This window comes from Mastigoproctus giganteus, chromosome 3, assembly GCF_048544385.1.
Source record: "Mastigoproctus giganteus isolate SK-2022 chromosome 3, ASM4854438v1, whole genome shotgun sequence".
Classification (NCBI taxonomy): Eukaryota; Metazoa; Arthropoda; class Arachnida; order Uropygi; family Thelyphonidae; genus Mastigoproctus; species Mastigoproctus giganteus.
Window position 1 is genome coordinate 245,737,668 of NC_143577.1, and position 21,175 is coordinate 245,758,842.

General features: G+C 39.9%; 1 protein-coding gene across 1 annotated transcript in view; it reads left to right on the top strand.

The window, feature by feature from the left end:
* LOC150089002 (uncharacterized) overlaps positions 1-19,500 on the top strand; it is a 56,761-nt gene extending 37,261 nt beyond the window's left edge. The window contains exons 8-10 of the mRNA XM_090370376.1: positions 1,434-1,571; positions 1,761-2,147; positions 19,295-19,500. Of these exons, the coding sequence (XP_090226502.1) occupies positions 1,434-1,571; positions 1,761-2,147; positions 19,295-19,500 (731 nt within the window). The remainder of the gene's footprint in view (positions 1-1,433; positions 1,572-1,760; positions 2,148-19,294) is intronic.
* The last annotated feature ends 1,675 nt before the right edge of the window (positions 19,501-21,175 follow it).

A 21,175-nucleotide genomic window follows, 5' to 3' on the forward strand; every position in this document is an offset into this window, starting at 1 on the left:
ATTACTCACCTGAGGGGACATAAATTCAAATTGAGGAAAGACGATTATAGAATAGATATGCGGAAATTTGCCTTTAGCCACCGGGTGATTGATAGTCGGAGCAAACTTCCATCTGTCGTACTTGGAGGTCGACAACTTAAATAAGTTGAAGTCAGAACTAACTAGACAAGCATTTGGGGTGAAGTGGGGAGGGTTTTTTTTTTTTTAATTTTTTATTTAAAAGAAAATTATTTGGCTGATGCTATATAAGCTTGCTTTCTTGCATCACATGCCTCTTCTAATGCTAATAGCTGATTAAATGTCGAAACTGCACGTACGTCACTTCTGTGATTTTGGTGTGTTGTAAAATCGCCATCTATAAAACGTATCCAGAGAAATATAAAAATAGAATATGAGAAACAACAAAAAAAAGGCTACTGGTGTGGATGAGTATATCCAATTATATTAAGGGAAGCTTAAAATGGAGCTAAACTAACCTTTAACCATAATTATAAAAGCATCTTGAGATCCAGGGACGATCCCCGGACTGGAGATATGCAAATGTATCCCAAATTCATAAAGGGAGAATCAAAGTGCAACATGAGTAATTACAGACCTATTAGCTTATTTTCTGTCCCAGGGAAAATAGTGTCATTGGTTAAAGAAGTAATGCAGGACAATCTAGACAGGAGTGCAGTTATACTTCAGTCACAGTATGAGTTTAAGGGAAGTTTGTCTGACCAATCTGATTTAAATACTATGATGCAGTAACGAAAGAACTGGATACAAAAAGTAATTCTGAGATCATATACTTGGATTTCATTAAGGCCTTTGATATTATTGCACATAAAAGTTTGCTGTACAAATAGGAGCAGTCTGGCATTAAGGGCAAGTTGCTGCTATGGATAAAGGTATGTTTGAGTGGGAGAAGACAGTGGTGATCAATGGACACTGCTCTTCGTGGACTGAGATTTATCTGTGGGATTCCCCAGGGTGCGGTGCTGGCCTATTGTTGTTTTTTGTATTTGTTAATGATATTAGGCTTAATGTCTAAGTTTTGCAGATGATACGAAGGTTGGCAGGGTGGTTAATGACAATAATGATGATATGCTACTCCAACAAGATCTAGAAAAATTAAGCAGTTCAGCTAAGAAATGGCAATTGAAGATTAACTTTTAAATGTTGTAAAAATTAAAAATTTTTCTAAGTTAAAAAACTTTAAATAATAAAAAGTTTTATATAACCACTTGCTCGATGATTGTATTGCAACTATACTTAAATTTTTAGCTTTATTTCGATTTTCTAATCTAAGAGAACATAAGTGATTCACTATTGATAATTTTTATTATACACTTCACTTTTTAGGCTGCCTTCTAATTTGGTGCATGTGGAAATTAATTTTAATCTGGCCTAATCCGCAATGATTTGTTACATGTGATTAACTTCTTTTTCAGTTAAAAGAAGCGAAAAGCAACTTTCAAAATCACCTCGGCCATCCACTCCTTCCATATCTAACGAGCAACAAAAAACATCATCGCCTCTCCCCCATAAATTCACGATTTATATGGATAACTCTGTTGAATATGAATCTGGTAAGTTGTCTTCTCACTGTGGTAAAAACTGAATTAAAACACACTGCAGTCTTAAGTTAAAAGTAGTTACATTAATGAAATAGCTCAGAACTATGTATTCAAAGTTGGGGGACCGTATAAAAAGTATCATCCGTTAATATAAATAACATTAATCTCTATTGAAAAGACTACTCATTTTATTTCTTCCAGAATATCTCGACCAAGAAAGAAAATCTCAAAAATTGACAGATCGAAGGCCTCTTCAAACAATCTTCCTTGCAAGTAGGGATGATGTAGGACTTTATGGTCATCGAAGTCCACACCTAGTCAGTCAGAGAAGCAGTATCTTTACAGGTTCATTCATCTCCGATTCAATTCCAGCATACGAAATCGAAGAGGTATTTGATCGTCTAGACGAATCCAAAGTTAAAGATCATAAACTGTGGAATCTTCCTTTCAAACTTTATGTACAGTCAAAGGACGGAATTTCGGAAATAGCTAGCGCTAACAGGAAGCGCTTTTTCTCTGCTAACGATGTATGGTTGAGAGGTTCAGTGGAGGGGTCCTTTGCTGCTGGCTACCCAAACAAATCAAAAGGTAAATATTTTCATATACTCTGTGCGCTCACCTTTTTTTTTTTTCTTTTTTAAATTAGGCACACATGCTGAATCTCTTAGTTCCGTACAGGAAGGAGTGTAGCTTCTTGTATACTCATTGACTCCAGTTATGACTTTTAATTTGGAGTGGGGATGCAGCAGAAAATATTAATTAAATGAAGCATTAAAATTGTTAAAACTAAATTCAATTTGTCTCGGAATGCATTTCTCCCTCTAGTTTCGCCACTGATGACCACATTCTCATTCAGTGGTACCCATTAATTTTCCTAGATGAGCATACCAATGGTTGTGTTAAGGACAGTAAAAACAGGCTTCTGCTTGAGACTCAACTTTCTGAGCGCATCATACTTGCTAAAATTTCTTCACATCCCATTTTCTAATAGAAAGGAAGAACAGTAAAACTATTTTATACGTAGTAGTTCAAGTTCCAGAACTTGTATGTCGATGTTGAGATAACTGCTGTGATGGAAAGATCTTTTGAAGCTGCCTTCATATTGTTTCCTTTTGTCATCGTGCACTTGTCTCAACGCAAATCGTATTTTGGCTAGCACAAGTCGTGTTGGCTTTTACTTGACCCTGCTCACAGCCTCAACCATAGCAGGTTCTACTGTTTCTGTAGACTTGCACCTGCAGTCCTTTGAAAGCTTTGTGGAATAGAATATAGGGATATTGAGGCAGCGGGATGGTTGTCGCACAGCTATGTTTTGTCTAAAACTCGTTCACTCAGGCTAAGAACACATTCAACACTCCACAAACTGACTGAGCGCGCATGGCTGCTAGTTATTCATTAGGTATCTTCGTATGTGTCTGCATGTACAAACATGAAGATGAGCACAGGCACTCCGTCCTTCAGAGGCTCTTTAAAAAGTTCAAAACATTTTAGGTCTGCTATGAAACGTCGACCCAAATAACAGAAAAAGATAATCATAAGGACTCAAAAGTATAACTGCTTCGGAATAGATCGATAGTTTCTTTCAAATACAAATGCTACTTGTTGTGTAGTACAAGCTGCCCCTTTTTTTTTCTTCCTTCAGTTGAGTTGGCAGAAGATCGTCTTTAGAGAATAAAATGTATTATTATTTTGGAAGTAAATGGGTTTGCTTCACCAGCACATGATGAATGTTGCTTTCGAAGAGTTTTAGTTAACTCAGTTATGTGGAGTGATGGTTTGCTGATCCAAGAAGAAGATAAAGCCAAACCAGCATCGAGGGAAGGCCAGGGAGGTTGTCAACTATCCTAGATAGTAGTTAGGCCAGGTTTTAGCTAAGTAAAAACTTAAAACTAGCTTGTAGGTATGGAAGGTCAACTTTATACAATAAAATCAAAAATGAACCAGTAAATATAATTGGCTACGTTTCTGACTCCAATGGGCACAAGTCTTCTTGGAAGGGTGCTGCTAGTCGAGGCCCTCAGGGTTCGGTATGCTGGATCCATTGTTTCCTATATTTATTAAGGAAGGCATGTCAGGCATATTGTCTAAGTTGATACTAAGGCGATACAATCAAGACAACTGGAACAAGAAAAAAAATTTAAACAGATGGGATAAGAAGTGGCAGCTTAGGTTCAACGTTGATAAGTGTTAGGTGGGTCGGAAAATTGCTAGCTTGGGGGGAGACAAAGATCAATAGATTGACAGTAGCCACTGGCAGAGGTGAAAGAGATTCTTGCACTGCTTCTATTAAAATGAGCAGAAGCCTGAAAAACAAGATGCATGGTATTTCAGAGACTGCTGGGAGCCATTGCGGTACAAGTAAACACATGGGTTGTGTTAGGGTAGCTAAGAATAGAAACAGGTGCAGGTATACTTGCGTGTACACCAATGCTAGGAGTTTAGTAAATAAATTTGATGAATTTGAGGTATTGCTCAAAACATCGAAGGCAGATATTGTTGGGATATCAGAGACGTGGTGTCACACAGATATAAGGGATACAGAACTGCAATTTGGGGAGTACAACGTCTACAGACAGGATAGGAAGGGGGGAGGTGTTATGCTATTAGTTAAGAAACACATAAAAACCAAGGAAGTGAAGCCAGTCGACATCGCTGGACAGTGCAGTGTGGAGTCAGTTTGGTGTGACATAAACATTGGGAGATCAAAATTGAGAGTAGGAGTGTGCTATAGGCCTAATGGCTCTGATGAGTATAATAAGGAACTATACAGGGAAATAGAGTGGGCCAGTAAATCAGAGTGTCTTATAATGGGAGATTTTAATTTCCCAGATATTGACTGGAATTTGGGGGCTGGATACTCACACACTAGCAGGGCTTTTGTGGATTTATTGGATGATTGTTTTCTACATCAGCATGTTCGGGAGGCAACTAGAGGGAGTAATACTCTTGATTTGATTATCAGCAGCGATTCTTCATGCATTAAGAATCTGCAGATAAATGAACCACTAGGTGGCAGTGATCACAGTGTGCTGAAGTGGGATTTACCCAGAGGTAACTACCATTAGGGGTAAAGGGAAGGGTTATTGCTTCCGTAAAGGCGACTATGATGGACTGAGACAGTATTTAAATTCTATACAGTGGGACCAACTGATGATGTTACCAACAGCAAATTCAAAATGGGAAGCATTCAAAGAACTTATCTTAGCAGCTACTAGGCTTTACATACCAACTAAGAAATATTGTTCAAGGTTTAGGCCAAAATGGATGTCAGATGAACTAATGAGGCATATGGCAGAGAAGAAAAATGCATGGGATACATACAAATTAACACATGACACAGAAGCCTATGATAGATACAAGTTGATATGCAACCAAGTTACAAAGGAGGTTAGGCAGGCGAAGAGAGATTACGAGAAATCCTTGGCAAGGGATGCAAAGAAAAACAGCAAAGAGTTCTTTACTTATGTAAACTCTAGAAGGAAAGGGATGAATCAGATTGGTCCACTTGATATTGATGGGTCAAGTGTTGATGATCCTGCTCAGGTAGCTAACAAACTAAATGAATATTTTGCATCGACATTCACACATGAGGAGTTATTCAGCGAGGGGAATGCCAGAGGTGTATTCAACTCTAGCAGTAAGCTACAGAATCTTGAAATAACTGGGAGTAAAGTGGAGGAGAAACTGTTGAAGATAAACACAAGAAAGGCACCCGGGGTGGATGGGATCTATCCAGTTATATTAAAGGAGGCAGCAAAGAAAGTAAGCAAACCCTTAGCCATAATTATGAGAGCTTCCTTGGACTCAGGGGAGGTACCCATAGACTGGAAATGTGCAAATGTGACCCCAATTCACAAAGGAGGATCAAAGGCTGACAGAAGTAATTATAGACCTATGAGCTTAACTTCTGTTCCAGGAAAATTAATGGAGGCACTGGTTAAAGAAGCACTGCAGGATCATTTAGACAAGACTTCAGTTATAGCTCAGACACAGCATGGTTTTGTTAAGGGGAAGTCTTGCCTGACCAACTTGATTGGATACTATGATGCAGTCACAAAAGAACTGGATGCAGGGAATAACTTTGATATTATATACTTAGATCTTAGAAAGGCTTTTGATACTGTTGCACATGGAAGACTGCTGCACAAATTGGAGCAGTGTGACATTGGAGGCAAATTGCTGCTATGGATAAAGGGGTGGTTGAGGGGGAGAAGACAGAGAGTGGTAATCAATGGACACTGCTCATCGTGGACTAATGTTATTAGTGGAGTCCCTCAGGGCTCAGTGTTGGGTCCATTATTGTTTTCTGTATTTATAAATGATATTGATGATGGTATATCGGGATTAATGTCCATGTTTGCAGACGATACAAAGGTTGGCAGGGTTGTCAAGGACACTACTGACACTATGCTGCTGCAACAGGATCTGGAAAGGTTGAGCAGATGGGCTGAGAGGTGGCAAATGAAGTTTAACATTGACAAATGTAAAGTACTACACATGGGAAACAGCAACCCCAGAGCAACGTATCAACTCTGTGGTACAACACTGACAGTGGTAGAGAATGAAAGGGACTTGGGGGTGGTTGTGCAGGCAGATATGAAGTTCTCTGAGCAGTGCAGACGGGCTGCAAGAGTAGCTCATGGAGTATTGTCAATGATATACAGGAATTTTTCCAGCAGGGACAAGGAGGTGATTATTCCATTGTATAAGGCGATGGTCAGGCCACACCTAGAGTACTGTATACAGGTCTGGAGGCCTCATTTCAAGAAGGATGTAGAGCTGCTGGAACGAGTACAGAGAAGGGCAACAAGATTAGTGAATGGAACAAAGGGGTGCTCTTACGAAGAAAGGCTTAAGTTTTGCAAATTACAGTGTCTGGAGACTAGGCACCAGCGAGGTGATCTGATAGAGGTGTATAAAGCCTTGAATGGTTTAAGCATGCTCAATGCTGATGGGATTCTTCCTCTAGCTCAGAATAATCACCTGAGAGGGCATAAATTCAAATTGAGGAAAGACAGATGTAGGATAGACGTGCGGAAATTTGCCTTTAGCCAGCGGGTGGTTGGTTGGTGGAACAGACTTCCATCCCTTGTGGTGGAGGTTGATAGCCTAAATAAGTTTAAGGCTCAGCTGGACAGGTATTTTGAACGAACAGAGGGGTGAAGTGGAAGTGTGTTTTTTTTTTTTTTTTTTGGCTGATGCTGCATAAGCTTGCTTTCTTGCATCAAATGCCTCTACTAATGCTAATGCTAAGATACTTCATATAGGCAGCAGTAACATCCCAGAATAATATACCAAATCAGTGGTACCACACTCAAGGTGTGGAAGAACATAAGAGACCTAGAATTAGTCGTACAGTCCAGCGTTTTCTGAGCAGAAGAGACAGTCTGCTAGAACAGATCATTCGATTCTGTCAGTGATCAGAAGGGATCAACCACCCTCTGTCTTCTGCCACACAACCATCCCTTTATCCGCAGCAGTAACTTGCTTGTAACGTCATACTGCTTCAATTTTCACAGCAGTTTTTAATGTAGAACAGTGTCAAAATGTTTTACTAAAATCTAAGTATACGATGTCATTTTGTTTTTCATATATATATTTTTTAATATAATACAATTGCATCAAAATTGTATACTATATTAAGTTCCTGTACTGGTGCAATAAAAAGAACACAAAGTGAAGGAGCTCAGAAACGATTTTATTTTTATTCAGTGATCATCACCTTATTGAATGCACTTATTACAACATACTAAAAGTTTTTCAGCGAAGGCGTCCAAAGCAATATTAAGTTCCACGGTTACGTTTTATTTATGTCTTCAACATCCTGATATCTTTTTCCTTTAAGTGCAATTTCACCCTGAGAAAGAGGAAGTCCGCTGCTTGATCAGGAGAGTAGGGTGGATGATTAACCTGTATAATGCCATGTTTCGTCAGAAATGTCTTCACAACAAGAACGAATGGGCAAGGCATTGTCGTTCAACAAGAACTAGCTGCCTTTTCTTTTGAAATTACGGCCTCACCCGGGAAATGTGCTTCTATTGTCTTTGAAGCACCTGTATGTGGAACGCAGCATTGATACTTCCCATTCAAGTACAAATTTCTTGTGAACGAGTCTTGAATCTGGACTTCTGTAAACGAAACTTTTTGGGTTTGTTGATTTTGAAGTCCACCGCATGGTCTGGGCCGTACCAAAACACCCAATCCTCATATCCAGTGAAATTACAGTCGATGAAATTAGGATTGTCTTGACAAATCCGGATGAAATCTTCGCATGATGACACTTCTGCTCATCCGTGAGGCTGTGTTGCACAAATTTTGAACAGGCCTTCCTTTTCCCTTAAACCTTCATGCAGAATCTGACGATTCACATCCAACTCATCAGTCCATCATTCTGAAGGTGAAATTACGATCTCTTGCCACAATTTCCCGAACTTTTACAACTCTCTCCCCATTTCGAAAGGTCGACGGACGCCAACTTTTTGGTCATCGCGAACATTAAGGTAACGTTTCAGCCGTCGTGGGTAATACAGGTGGTAGAATTGCCGTTTTCCCCACACCGGGTGGAAAAGACCCGAGTTACAGTCCTGCCGATGACGTGAGGAATCTTTATGGGTCTTTTTCACAACATGGCTGAGTTGGTCTGTCTCAGGCGAAGGTAGTATTGTTTTTTTTTTCCTCTCTCCAGAAATCTCTGGTTTTTCGTCCAACAAAACAGAAAATCGACCTCAGAACGCACGCAATTTACAGACAATACACACGGAGCATTTCTCCAACTATATTACATCTGTCTTTTATGATTATATATATTTTTACCTGGTATTTCCACGCAATTGCTCTTCAAGTTTTAATTTTGGTCTTGGATTGATGTTTAAAAGTCAGTTATTTTTTTATCCCCATTAGTATTAGATAATCAGATGTACAATTATATGTAATTGTACATTCTTGAAATAAAGAAGCGTATTATACAACTCTGGTTACATCATTTTAGCAACTTTTTCGTCATTTGTTTTGGTTATTAATACCAGGAAACGCAGTCTGGTATGCAGGCAGACGAACCAGCTAGCCTTAAGCAAATTCCCATATTGCTGTGTGAATGTCACAAAAGAACTTAAGCGAATACAATTTAGGCATCAAAGCTCCAAAGAGCAGGTATGGGAAAAGGTTGTCTCTTAATTCAAGACCCTACCTGCGTAGAAACTTTCACCAATGTGTAGTAGAGGCATGTGATGGAAGAAAGCAAACTTATGCAGCATCAACCAAAAAAAAAATCACGCATCCATTCCCTCTAAAAGTATGTCCAGTTCCTCCTTGAATTTATTTAAACTATAAACTTCCACAACGACAGATGGAAATTTGTTCCAGCAATCAACTACCCACTGGCTAAAGATAAATTTCCACAAATCATTCTACGACTGCTTTTCCTCAATTTCAATTTATGCCCTCTTGGGTTCGTAATCTGAGCAAGTGTAAGAATCCCATCAGAATTCAGCGTGCTTCACTCATTCAAAGCCTTAATCAGATGACCTCGCAGGTGCCTAGGCTCCAGACGCTGCAATTTGCAGAACTTAAGCCTTTCTTTGTAAGAGCACCCCTTCGTTCCCCTCACCAGTTTTGTAGCCCTTCTCTGTACTCCCCAAGCAAATCTACATCCTTCCTAAAATGAGAGGCCTCCAGACCTATACGCAGTACTCGATTTGTGGCCTGACCATTGCCTTATACAAAAGGATAATCGCCTCCATTTCCCTACTAGCAAAATTCTTGTAGATCATTGACAACACCCCATGATCTGCTCTGTCAGCCTGTTTGCACTGCTCAGAAAACTTTATATCTGACTACACAATTACTCCCAGTTCTTTCTCATTTTCTACCACTCTAAGTGTTATATCACACATTTGGTACGTTTCTTTGGAGTTACTTCTACCCATATGCAGTACTTTGAGAAATGCAATGTTAAACTTCAGTTACCACCTCAGCCCATCTGCCAAACGTTTCTAGATTCTGTTACAGTAGCACACTGCCATTACTGTCATTAACAACCCTGCCAACGTTAGTATCATCTGCAAACTTGGAATATCATTGATAAATATAATAATAAAAAAAAAAAAAAAAAAAAACAGGGGGCCCAAGACCGAACCCTGGGGGAACTCCATAATAACATTTAGTCCACGAAGAGCGCCGTCAATTGATTATCACTTTGTCTTCTTCCACTCAACCATTCTTTTATCCATTATAGCAACTTGCCCTTAATACCACCCTGTTGTAATTTGTTGCACATGACGACTACTGTCGTCATGCGCAACAGTGTCAAAAGCTTTCTTGAAATCCAAGTATATGATATAAAAATTATTTTTTGCATCCAGTTCCTTTGTAACCACAGCATAGTATTCAATCAAATTTGACAGACACGACTTTCCCTTGACAAATCCATGCTGTGTCTTAACTATTACTGCAGTCTTGTCTAGATGATCCTGCAATGAATCTTTAACCAGTGACTCCATTATTTTTCCTAGAACAGAAGTTAAACTAACAGGTCTGTATTTACTCGTGTCGCCATTTGTTCCCCCACCTTTGTGAATTGGGGATACATTTGTACATTTCCTGTCGTGGGGACTTACCCTGAATCCAAGAATGCTCTCATAATTATGGCTAAGGGTTTGCTTACTTCCTTTGCTACCTCCTTTAATATAAATGAATAGAACCCATCCACCCCAGGTGTCTTTCTTATGTTTAATTTCAACAATTTCTCCTCCACATTGCTCTCCGTTATTACAAAATCATTTTGCTCCCTGTTTGAGTTTAATAAGCTTCTCTTCTCTACTGCTATACGGAATTCCTCATGTGTGAATGTAGATTCAAAATACCCATTTAGTTTGTCAGCTTTCTGAGAAGGATCATCAATGGTCGAACCATCGATATCAATTGGACCAATCTGATTCATCCCCTTCCTTCTAAAGTTTATATAAATAAAGAAGTCATTGCTGTTTTTCTTAACATCCTGTGCCACAGATTTCTCGTAATCTGCCTTTGCCTGCCTCCTTTAACTTCATTACAGACAAGTTTATACCTGCCAGAGGCTTGCCTGTTAATTTATATACATTCCATTCATTTCCCTTCTCTGCAACGAGTCTCATTAGTTCATCTGATAACCATTTAGGCCTAAACCAAGGGCAGGATTTCTTAGTTGGAATGAGAAGCCAATTAATCGTAGCTTCCACGATTAATTATTTGAATGCTTCCCATTTAGAATGTGCTGTTGGTCCCACTGTATACAGGGTGTTTCAGTTAAACGTTTCAGAACTTCTAAGAGGGGTAGGGTACATCCTGACAACTCGAAATCATATAGCAATGTGGGGTCGGAAATGCTTTCCTGAAGCGGTGTTGTACACAGAAGCACCATAAAAAGAAAAGAGACCTTAAGTGAGAAATCGTTTTAATAATACTGTACATGAAAAGAAGCAAAAGGTCAACAGGGGTGTCATAAACTAGCGATTTCATATGACCCCAGAAATAAAAATCAAGACATGATAGGTCGGGTGACCGAGCAGGCCAACGCACGGGACCACCACGTCCGATCCACTGTTCACCGAATGTGACATCCAGGTAGTTACGAACATCTCCGCTATAATGGGCAGGGGCTCCATCGTGTTGGAACCACATTGTCTGTTGCGTCGATGCAGAAATCTGTTCATCTCTCAAAAGTTGTGGCAATACTTGCTGCAGAAAGATCAAGTAGATAGGTCCGGTTAGACGACACGGTAACAGGTAAGGTCCGATGAGGTGATCTCCCATAATACCGCCCATACATTGACCGAAAATCGAATCGGCGCTGCACGACGTCGTATTGCATGCGGATTCTCGACCGCCCAGATATGGTCGTTATGCGTGTTGAAAATTCCTTCCCTTGTGAAGGATGCCTCATCGGAAAACAACACTTCAGCAGGAAAAAGGGGATTTGTAGCACATTTTCCAAGGTACCACTGTGCGAAAGCAATACGAGGTGCCTAATCCTCCGGTTGCTGTGTCTGGACACGCTGCCTGGAGTATTCCAGAATGTTCGGATGTCCATGCGTCTTAATGTGAGGCGTGCATTGTAGCCCTTGGAAGAAACTTCGAACACTTACTTTAATCCATGTACCTTTTGCTTCTTTTCATGTATTATTAAAACGATTTCTCACTTACGGTCTCTTTTCTTTATGGTGCTTCCGTGTACAACACCGCTTCAGGAAAGCATTTCCGACTCCGCATTGCTATATGATTTCGAGTTGTCAGGATGTACCCTACCCCTCTTAGAATTCTGAAACGTTTAACTGAAACATCCTGTAGAATTCGAAAACTGATGCTATCGTTGCTGATATCGTTGCAGCGTATGTGCTGATGCTATCGAGGCAGTGTTAGGTGGGTCGGAAAACTGCTAGCTTGGGAGGGATACAAGAACTAATAGACTAACAGTAGCCACTGGCAGATGTGAAAGAGATTCTTGCACTGCTTCTATTGGAATGAGCAGAAGCCTGAAAAACAAGATGCAGGATATTTCAGAGCCTGCTGGAAGTCATTGCGGTACAAGTAAACACATCGGTTGTGTTAGGGTAGCTAAGAATAGAAACAGGTGCAGGTATACTTGCGTGTACACCAATGCTAGGAGTTTGGTAAACAAATTTGATGAATTTGAGGTATTGCTCAAAGCATCAAAGGCGGATATTGTTGGTATATCAGAAACGTGGTGTCACACAGATATAAGGAATGCAGAACTGGAATTTGGGGAGTACAACGTCTACAGAAAGGATAGATAGGATAGGAAGGGAGGAGGGGTTATGCTATTAGTTAAGAAACACATAAAATCCAAGGAAGTGAAGCCGGTCGACATCGATGGACAGGGCAGTGTCGAGTCAGTTTGGTGTGACATAAGCATTGGGAGATCAAAATTGAGAGTAGGAGTGTGCTATAGGCCTAATGACTCTGAGTATAATAAGATACTGTACAGGGAAATAGAATGGCCAGTAAATCAGAGAGGCTTATAATGGAGAAATTTTAATTTCCCAGATACTGACTAGAATTTGTGGGTTGGTCACTCACACAATAGCAAGGCTTTTGTGTATTTATTGGATGATTGTTTTCTACATCAGCATGTTCGTGCGGCAACTAGAGGAAGGAATACTCTTGATTTGATTATTAGCAGTGATTCTTCATGCATTAAGAATCTGCAGATAAATGAACCACTAGGTGGCAGTGATCACAGTGTGGTGAAGTGGGATTTACTCAAGGAGGTAACTACCATCAGAGGTAAAGGGAAGGGTTTTTGTTTTCGTAAAGGCGACTATGATGGTCTGAGACAGTATTTAAATTCTATACAGTGGGACCAACTGATGTTACCAACAGCAAATTCAAAATGGGAAGCATTCAAGGAACTTGAATACTTCCCATTTCATTGCTGGGTACGAGTGTAGCCTGTGCGGACGCAGCTCTTTGACGCTCTTGGAACAGAGAAGTTTTTCTCGGTTTATTTTCTGATTTATTAGCTTAAATTGTCATTAACTTATTTCTAGAGTAGCTTTTATATTCCTAGTTACGATACTTAGTTTAAAGTTTAACTTAGACAGAGATTTTGTAGGTATTACTTAGTATCGGTAACGGTATCAAATCCACGTGTTACAAATTGAACGAGGGGTCTTTTTTTTTAAACAAATTTAGTCGATTTATTAACCAATTGTTATATTAAATTATCTTCTATAAGCAGATTATAGACCTAGTCAGGATCCTTAGTTTATTGTAAATTGAGATAGCGAGATTTGGAAGCTAATCAATACTTACCAGTCCATAGAAGTACCGTTCGTGAATTCCCGCCATTTTTACACGATAGCATAAGCTTAGTGTAGTATAGTGCATAATATAATATTGTCAATTAATCAGTAAATCTGTTAATATTGATAAACTTTATTGTCAATTAAATTGTACTTTTAACTCTCTCTCTCTCTCTCTCTCTCTCTCTATATATATATATATATATATATATATATAACGACTTAATCGTAACAAATAATTAATACATAACTATAGTGGTACACGTGATACGGAAGTTATATAAAGGGAACTCGTAGAAAACACTAGATACCGAAAAAATAAATATAGCGTTATAACTGTTTTGGGATATAACTTAAGGATTTAATTTTGTTTTGAAATTTTATTGAATTAAATCGGAATCATTACTCAGACCAGAGCAGCAAAGTAAAAGGCTCAAGCTAATGGGAGTGCTGTGGTTCAGGGGAGAACTGAGGGGGGGAGAGCAGTTGCCCTCTGAATCACAGTCTTTTAAAATGCACTGTTTGCTTGATGTTTGCGGAGCACTCGGGTACGGGACATGATACTGCCAAGGGGGATGTCTTTGTGTGTGCACGATGTAAGGAGTGCAAGGAAATCAGGCGACAACTCAGCGTTGTTATGGGCCTTTATGAGAGCTTGAAGGACAGGGTGGATGCCCTCGAAGGAAATAAATTGAGGGCCCATTAAGCTCTCAACCGCCCACATCAACGCCAGAGCTTGCACATGGTCATCAGGCAACACAGAGGCAGCCCCCCTAGGCAGAATGCGCTGGTCCCACAGGAACTAATAGTTGTTGGTGACTGTATTGTCAGGGAAGCGGGGAACATGCTTTGTAAAAAGGATAGGTGGAACAGGACCAGGGTATGTCTGCCAGGAGCAAAGGTTGATGACGTTGTAGAGCGGATATCATCTTTTAAGGGCACAAAAGGTGATATAGTTGTACATGTTGGCACTAATGATATTAAGAGTAGGAGACCGGCGGAATTACTTAGCAAGTACAGGTCACTGTTGAAAAAAAAGCCGTGAATTAGGGTTGAATTTGAAAGTGTCTGCAATTCTGCCCAGACACGATAGGAGGGAGTATATGATGAGAGCCTTGTCGATCAATTCGGCCCTAGAGGGATTGCGCAAGGCTCAAGGGGTAGAATTTTTTTCAGCCTGGACTGAAAAAAATCCATCTGAGAATAAGTAACATTAGTCTTCTCCTTATTCGAAGTAGTGCAATATCATGGCAACTCGTTGTGAAGGTATTCACAATATGAGATATAACTTAAAACGATGCCGTTTTATTAATAATCTGATTTATTCAGATATAGCTATGTATTCCTGATGCATTTGCACTATATTTATACATAGTCTGGACTGTACTTGTTAACAGGAGAGATTGCTTCTACAGGGATGGGATACACTTAAATAGAAAGGGTGCAAGAATTTTTGCTGATGCTGTCGAGGCAGAGTTAGGTGGGTCGGAAAATTGCTAGTTCAGGGGGGGGATACAAGGACTAATAGATTAACAGTAGCCACTGGCAGAGGTGGAAGTGTACAAGTAAACACATGGGTTGTGTTAGGGTAGCCAAGAATAGAAACAGGTGCATGTATATTATTATTATTATTATTATTAATAGCCATATGGTACAAGGAAGCCTGAGGCTTATGCTGCACCAGCCAAAAAAAAAAAAAAAAAAAAAATTCCCAAGTTACCCCCTGAGAGAGAGAGAGAGAGAGAGAGAGAGAGAGAGAGAGAGAGAGAGAGAGAGAGAGAGAGAGAGAGAGAGAGAGAGAGAGAAGTAGAAAGGAATCACCAAGAAAGAGAAGAATGATGATATCCAGCTCAGGACCCTGGGTTTGCCAAGCCCATACTCACTAGATGTGAGCCCCCGGGGTTATACCTGCGTGTACACCAACGCTAGGAGTTTGGTAAATAAATTTGATGAATTTGAGGTATTGCTCAAAACATCAAAGGCAGATATTTTTGGGATATCAGAGACGTGGTGTCGCACAGATATAAGTAATGCAGAATTGGAATTTGGGGAGTACAATGTCTACAGAAAGGATAGACAGGATAGGATGGGAGGAGGGGTTATGCTATTAGTTAAGAAATACATAAAATCCAAGGAAGTGAAGCCAGTCAACATTGCTGGACAGTGCAGTGTCGAGTCAGTTTGGTGTGACATAAGCATAGGGAAATCAAAATTGAGAGTAGGAGTGTGCTATAGGCCTAATGACTCTGATGAGTATAATAAGAAACTGTACAGAGAAATAGTGGGCCAGTAAATCAGAGAGTCTTATAATGGGGATTTTAATTTCCCAGATATTGACTGGAATTTGTGGGTTGGTCACTCGCACACTAGCAAGGCTTTTCTGGATTTATTGGATGATTGTTTCTACATCAGCATGTTCGTGAGGCAACAAGAGGGAGCAATACGCTTGATCTGATTAGCATTAGTAGAGGCATATGATGCAAGAAAGCAAGCTTATTCAGCATCAGCCAAAAAAAAAAAAAAAAAAAAAAAACCCTCTCCCATTTCACCCCTCCGTTCGTTCGAAATACCTGTCCAGTTGAGCTTTAAATTTGTTTAGGCTATCAACTTCAACAACAAGTGATGGAAGTCGGTTCCACCAACCAACCACCCGCTGGCCAAAGGCAAATTTCCGCACATCTATCCGACATCCGTCCTTCCTCAATTTGAATTTATGCCCTCTGAGGTGATTATTCTGAGAAAGATGAAGAATCCCATTGGCATTGAGCATGCTCAAACCATTCAAAGCCTTATACACCTCTATCAGATCACCTCGCCGGTGCCTAGTCTCCAGACTCTGTAATTTGCAAAACTTAAGCCTTTCTTCGTAAGAGCAACCCTTTGTTCCATTTACTAATCTTGTTGCCCTTCTCTGTACCCGTTCCAGCAGCTCTACATCCTTCTTGAAATGAAGCCTCCAGACCTGTATACAGTACTCAAGATGTGGCCTAACCATTGCCTTATACAAGGGAATAATCACCTCCTTATCCCTGCTAGAAAAATTCCTGTATATCATTGACAAGACACCATGAGCTACTCTTGCAGCTCGTCTGCACTGCTCAGAGAACTTCATATCTGTGCAGGCAGATATGAAGTAGTGATTCACAAATTATCAGTAGTGATTCTTCATGCATTAAGAATCTGCAGATAAATGAACCACTAAGTGGCAGTGATCACAGTGTGTTGAAGTGGGATTTACTCAAGGAGGTAACTACCATCAGAGGTAAAGGGAAGGGTTTTTGTTTTCGTAAAGGCGACTATGATGGTCTGAGACAGTATTTAAATTCTATACAGTGGGATCAACTGATGATGTTACCAACAGCAAACTCAAAATGGGAAGCATTCAAGGAACTAATCTTGGAGGCTACCAGGCTTTACATACCAACTAAGAAATATTGTTCAAGGTTTAGGCCTAAATGGTTGTCAGATGAACTAATGAGACATGTGGCAGAGAAGAAAAATGCATGGGATACATACAAATTAATGGGTGACATGGAAGCCTATGATAGATATAAGTTGGTCTGTAACCAAGTCACAAAGGAGATTAGGAAGGCAAAGGCAGACTACGAAAAATCCTTGGCAAAGGATGCAAAGAAAAACAGAAAAGAGTTCTTTACCTATTTAAACTCAAGAAGGAAAGGGATGAATCAGATTGGTCCTCAACTGTTGATGGTTCAACAGTTGAGGATCCTGCTCAGGTGGCTAACAATCTAAACGAGTATTTTGCATCTACATTCACGCATGAGGAGTTATTCAGGAAGGAGAATGATGTAGGTAAAGTAAACATTGGCAGTCAGCTGGATGATTTTGTAATAACTGAGAGGAAATTGGAGGAGAGATTGTTGAGGATAAACATAAAAAAGGCACCTGGGTTGGATGGGATCTATCCAGTTATATTAAAGGAGGCAGCAAAGGAAGTAAGCAAACCCCTAACCATAATTATGAGAGCTTCTTTGGACCCATAGACTGGAGATGTGCAAATGTAACCCCAATTCACAAAGGAGGATCAAAGGCTGACACAAGTAATTATAGACCTGTTAGTTTAACTTCTGTTCTAGGTAAATTAATGGAGGCACTGGTTAAAGAAGCACTGCAGGATCATCTAGACAAGAATTCACTTATAGCTCAGACGCAGCATGGTTTTGTTAAGGGCAGGTCTTGCCTGACCAATTTGATTGGATACTATGATGCAGTCACAAAAGAACTGGATGCAGGGAATAACTTTGATATTATATATTTGGATCTTAGCAAGGCTTTTGATACTGTTGCGCATGGGAGACTGCTGCACAAATTGGAGCAGTGTGGCATTGGAGGCAAATTGCTGCTATGGATAAAGGGATGGTTGAGTGGCAGAAGACAGAGTGGTAATTAATGAACACTGCTCAACGTGGACTAATGTTATTAGTGGAGTTCCTCTGGGTTCATTGTTTTCTGTATTTATAAATGATATTGATGATGGTATATCAAGCTTAATGTCCAAGTTTGCAGACGATACAAAGGTTGGCAGGGTTGTTAAGGACACTACTGATGCTATGCTACTGCAACAGGATCTGGAAAGGTTGAGCAGATGGGCTGAGAGGTGGCAAATGAAGTTTAACATTGACAAATGTAAAGTACTACATATGGGAAACAGTAACCCCAGATCAACGTATCCACTCTGTGGTACTACGCTGACAGTGGTAGAGAATGAAAAGGACCTGGGGGTAATTGTGCAGGTAGATATGAAGTTCTTTGAGCAGTGCAGACGAGCTGCAAGAGTAGCTCATGGTGTCGTGTGAATGATATACAGGAATTTTTCTAACAGGGATAGGGATGTGATTATTCCCTTGTATAAGGCATTGGTCACGCCACACCTTGAGTACTGTATACAGGTCTGGAGGCCTCATTTCAAGAAGGATGTAGAGCTGCTGGAACGAGTACAGAGAAGAGCAGCAAGATTAGTGAATGGAACAAAGGGTTACTCTTACGAAGAAAGGCTTAAGTTTTGCAAATTAGAGAGTCTGGAGACTAGGCATCGGCGAGGTGATCTGATAGAGGTGTATAAGGCTTTGAATGGCTTGAGCATGCTCAATGCCGATGGGATTCTTCCTCTTGCTCAGAATAATCACCTGAGAGGGCATAAATTCAAATTGAGGAAGGACGGATGTCGGATAGATGTGCGGAAGTTTGCCTTAAGCATAGGGCAGTTGGTTTGTGGAATAGACTTCCATCACTTGTTGTTGAAGTTTATAGCTTAAATAAATTTAAGGCTCAGCTGGATAGGTATTTCGAACGAACGGAGGGGTGAAGTGGAAGGGTATTTTTTTTTTTTTTTTGGCTGATGCTGAATAAGCTTTCTTTCTTGCATCATATGCCTCAATTAATGCTAATGCTACTGCCTGAGACCACTGTACCTTTTACGGAAGCAAAAACCCTTCCCTTTACCCCTGATGGTAGTGATATCTTTAAGTGTAAGTTGTGAATAAATTTCGCCCATTTGCTTAACTGATAAACAGATATTTGGACAGATTCAGATTCAAAAATAACCTGTTTCGCCAACGAATGAAATATATATTTGAGCATGTGCTGGTTTTCTAAAGCTTTGCGTAGACTAGAATGTTGTCCATGCTAACTGTCCAATCTGAACTGTGCAAAAAGACAATAATACGATTTTATTTCAATAATAAATATGAAAAAAAAAAATTGAATAAAATTAAGAGCACATTTCGTATCGAAAACCCTGCAACGTTTAACCAAGTAATGGAAACGCCAAAGACCCAACTTTGTCCATCTTTTTTTTAAATAGCCCAATAAAATATTAATTGAAAACAGGAAATAAATAAGAGATACTAAATTTTCTCACTGTTTTTTTTAATATCAAAACGTAATTACAAATCTAAATTTGAAAATTTATTTCAGAAACCTTTAATCAAGATCTCCAAGGAATATCCAGGTTGCATGTCCCATTTCGATATCAGCTTGTGAGGCAACGCAACGTTTTAGAAGAAATGCCATCGATTTCTTTAGCATCGCCAGAGAGGTCTCCACTTCCTCAAATAATAGTACAAGAGGATTCGAATGGAGATAAATTTTCATCGACAGGGTCCTTAGAAGCTCAAACATGATTGAGATTTTCATGAAATTATTTTAGAAAATAGAATTGTGTCGCTTGTCTTATATTTATGTGTTTTTATAATTTTATCAGCTTTCTGCTGTTTTAAAAATGGAGTTTTAAACAATATTTAACGTTGTTGTAAACAATTCTTGCAAAACATATACTCTACTGAAAGCTAGCCTCAAAAGGTGTTCTTAATTGCTTAAAACAATTCTCAGTGCAATCTCCTCTCCATTGTGATTTTTCGAGTGTATGATGTAAAATGTGCTGAAGGAAAATATTTTGTTTAATTTAGAATCGATCATATGTATTAATATAACAATCTTTAGACAATAAATTTTGATATTCACGTCATTTGTTTGCGTATTGTCTGATGATTCTTCATGAAAATTCTGTACTCACACATTCTCAAATATGTGAATTTTGTGCCCATTTATCTGATTTTAAGCTGTTAACACTTGAGTGTGGATGGTGAAGTTAGTTTCATCCTGATCTTGTAGGATGTCTTCAGAAACGTGGTGTGCTGGTAGACTTGATAGAGCTGGCTTGAGCATGCTGTTCATTTTTATTAGATCTACTTATGATTGTGTACAGTAGTCACTTTATTAGGTGTATCTGATAAAGTGACCACTCAGTGTAGATGTTATTGGCCAGACACACCGGTATGATCGGTATTCGCCAATTTGTCTTTTATATATAATAAATTATTCTAAAATCCTATTTTTATAAAATAATTATTTTAGGATATACACTGAATGGACAGAATTTATGGGGTTCCTGGGAAACGCGACGCTGTCACCACTTCTCGCTAGTGGACGAATCCACCGCTTGACAGGTATATAGGTACACTGCATTCACGTAGTTCGACGTCAGTATGGATAAACGTTGTGAGTTAACCGACTTTGAAAGAGGAATGACAGTGGGTACCCGACGAATGGGTCAGTATCGTGGAGGTGGTACAGAAATTGCACTATCCTCGTTCGATCGACAGTATCAAGAGTATATCGGCAATACGCAATTTACGAAATAACATCTCATCGTGGACAGCGATATAAATGGAGAAAGGTGGTGGATGAATTTGGCCGTCGACGTCTGTCTCACATTTTTTCAGTCAAACGGAGAGCGACAGTGGCACAAATCACCACTGACTATAATGAGGGAAGTGCCAGAAATGTCTCCACCAAGACCATCAGGCGATCATTAGCCGTAATAAGTTGAGCTGCGAACCCACCGCAGTCCCATTGCTAATCCCACGACACAGCACGCTACGCCTGAACTGGACGAAAGAACATCGGCAATGGACCTTGGATGATTAGAAAAGGGTCTCATGGTCCAAAGAGTCAGTTATTTCGAACAGACGGGAGGGTGTGTATCTGGCAGAAATCGCACGAAGCTATGAACCCGTCATGTCAACAAGAAACTGTTCAGGCAGGTGGACGGTCGGTAATGGCTTTGGGCATTTGGGCAACTGGCACACGTTGGGACCTCTTGTCCGTCTAGACGCATCTCTGAACAGCCCAGATTACGTGTGCATCATTGCAGACTATCTGCATCCCTTCATAGTCATCGTGCACGCACAAGGCAATGCGCCTTCCCACAGCCGTTATGACTAGGTCATTATTCGAAGAGTATTCCGTAGATTTTACCACCCTGGAACGGCCTCCCTGTTCACCAGACATATGAAC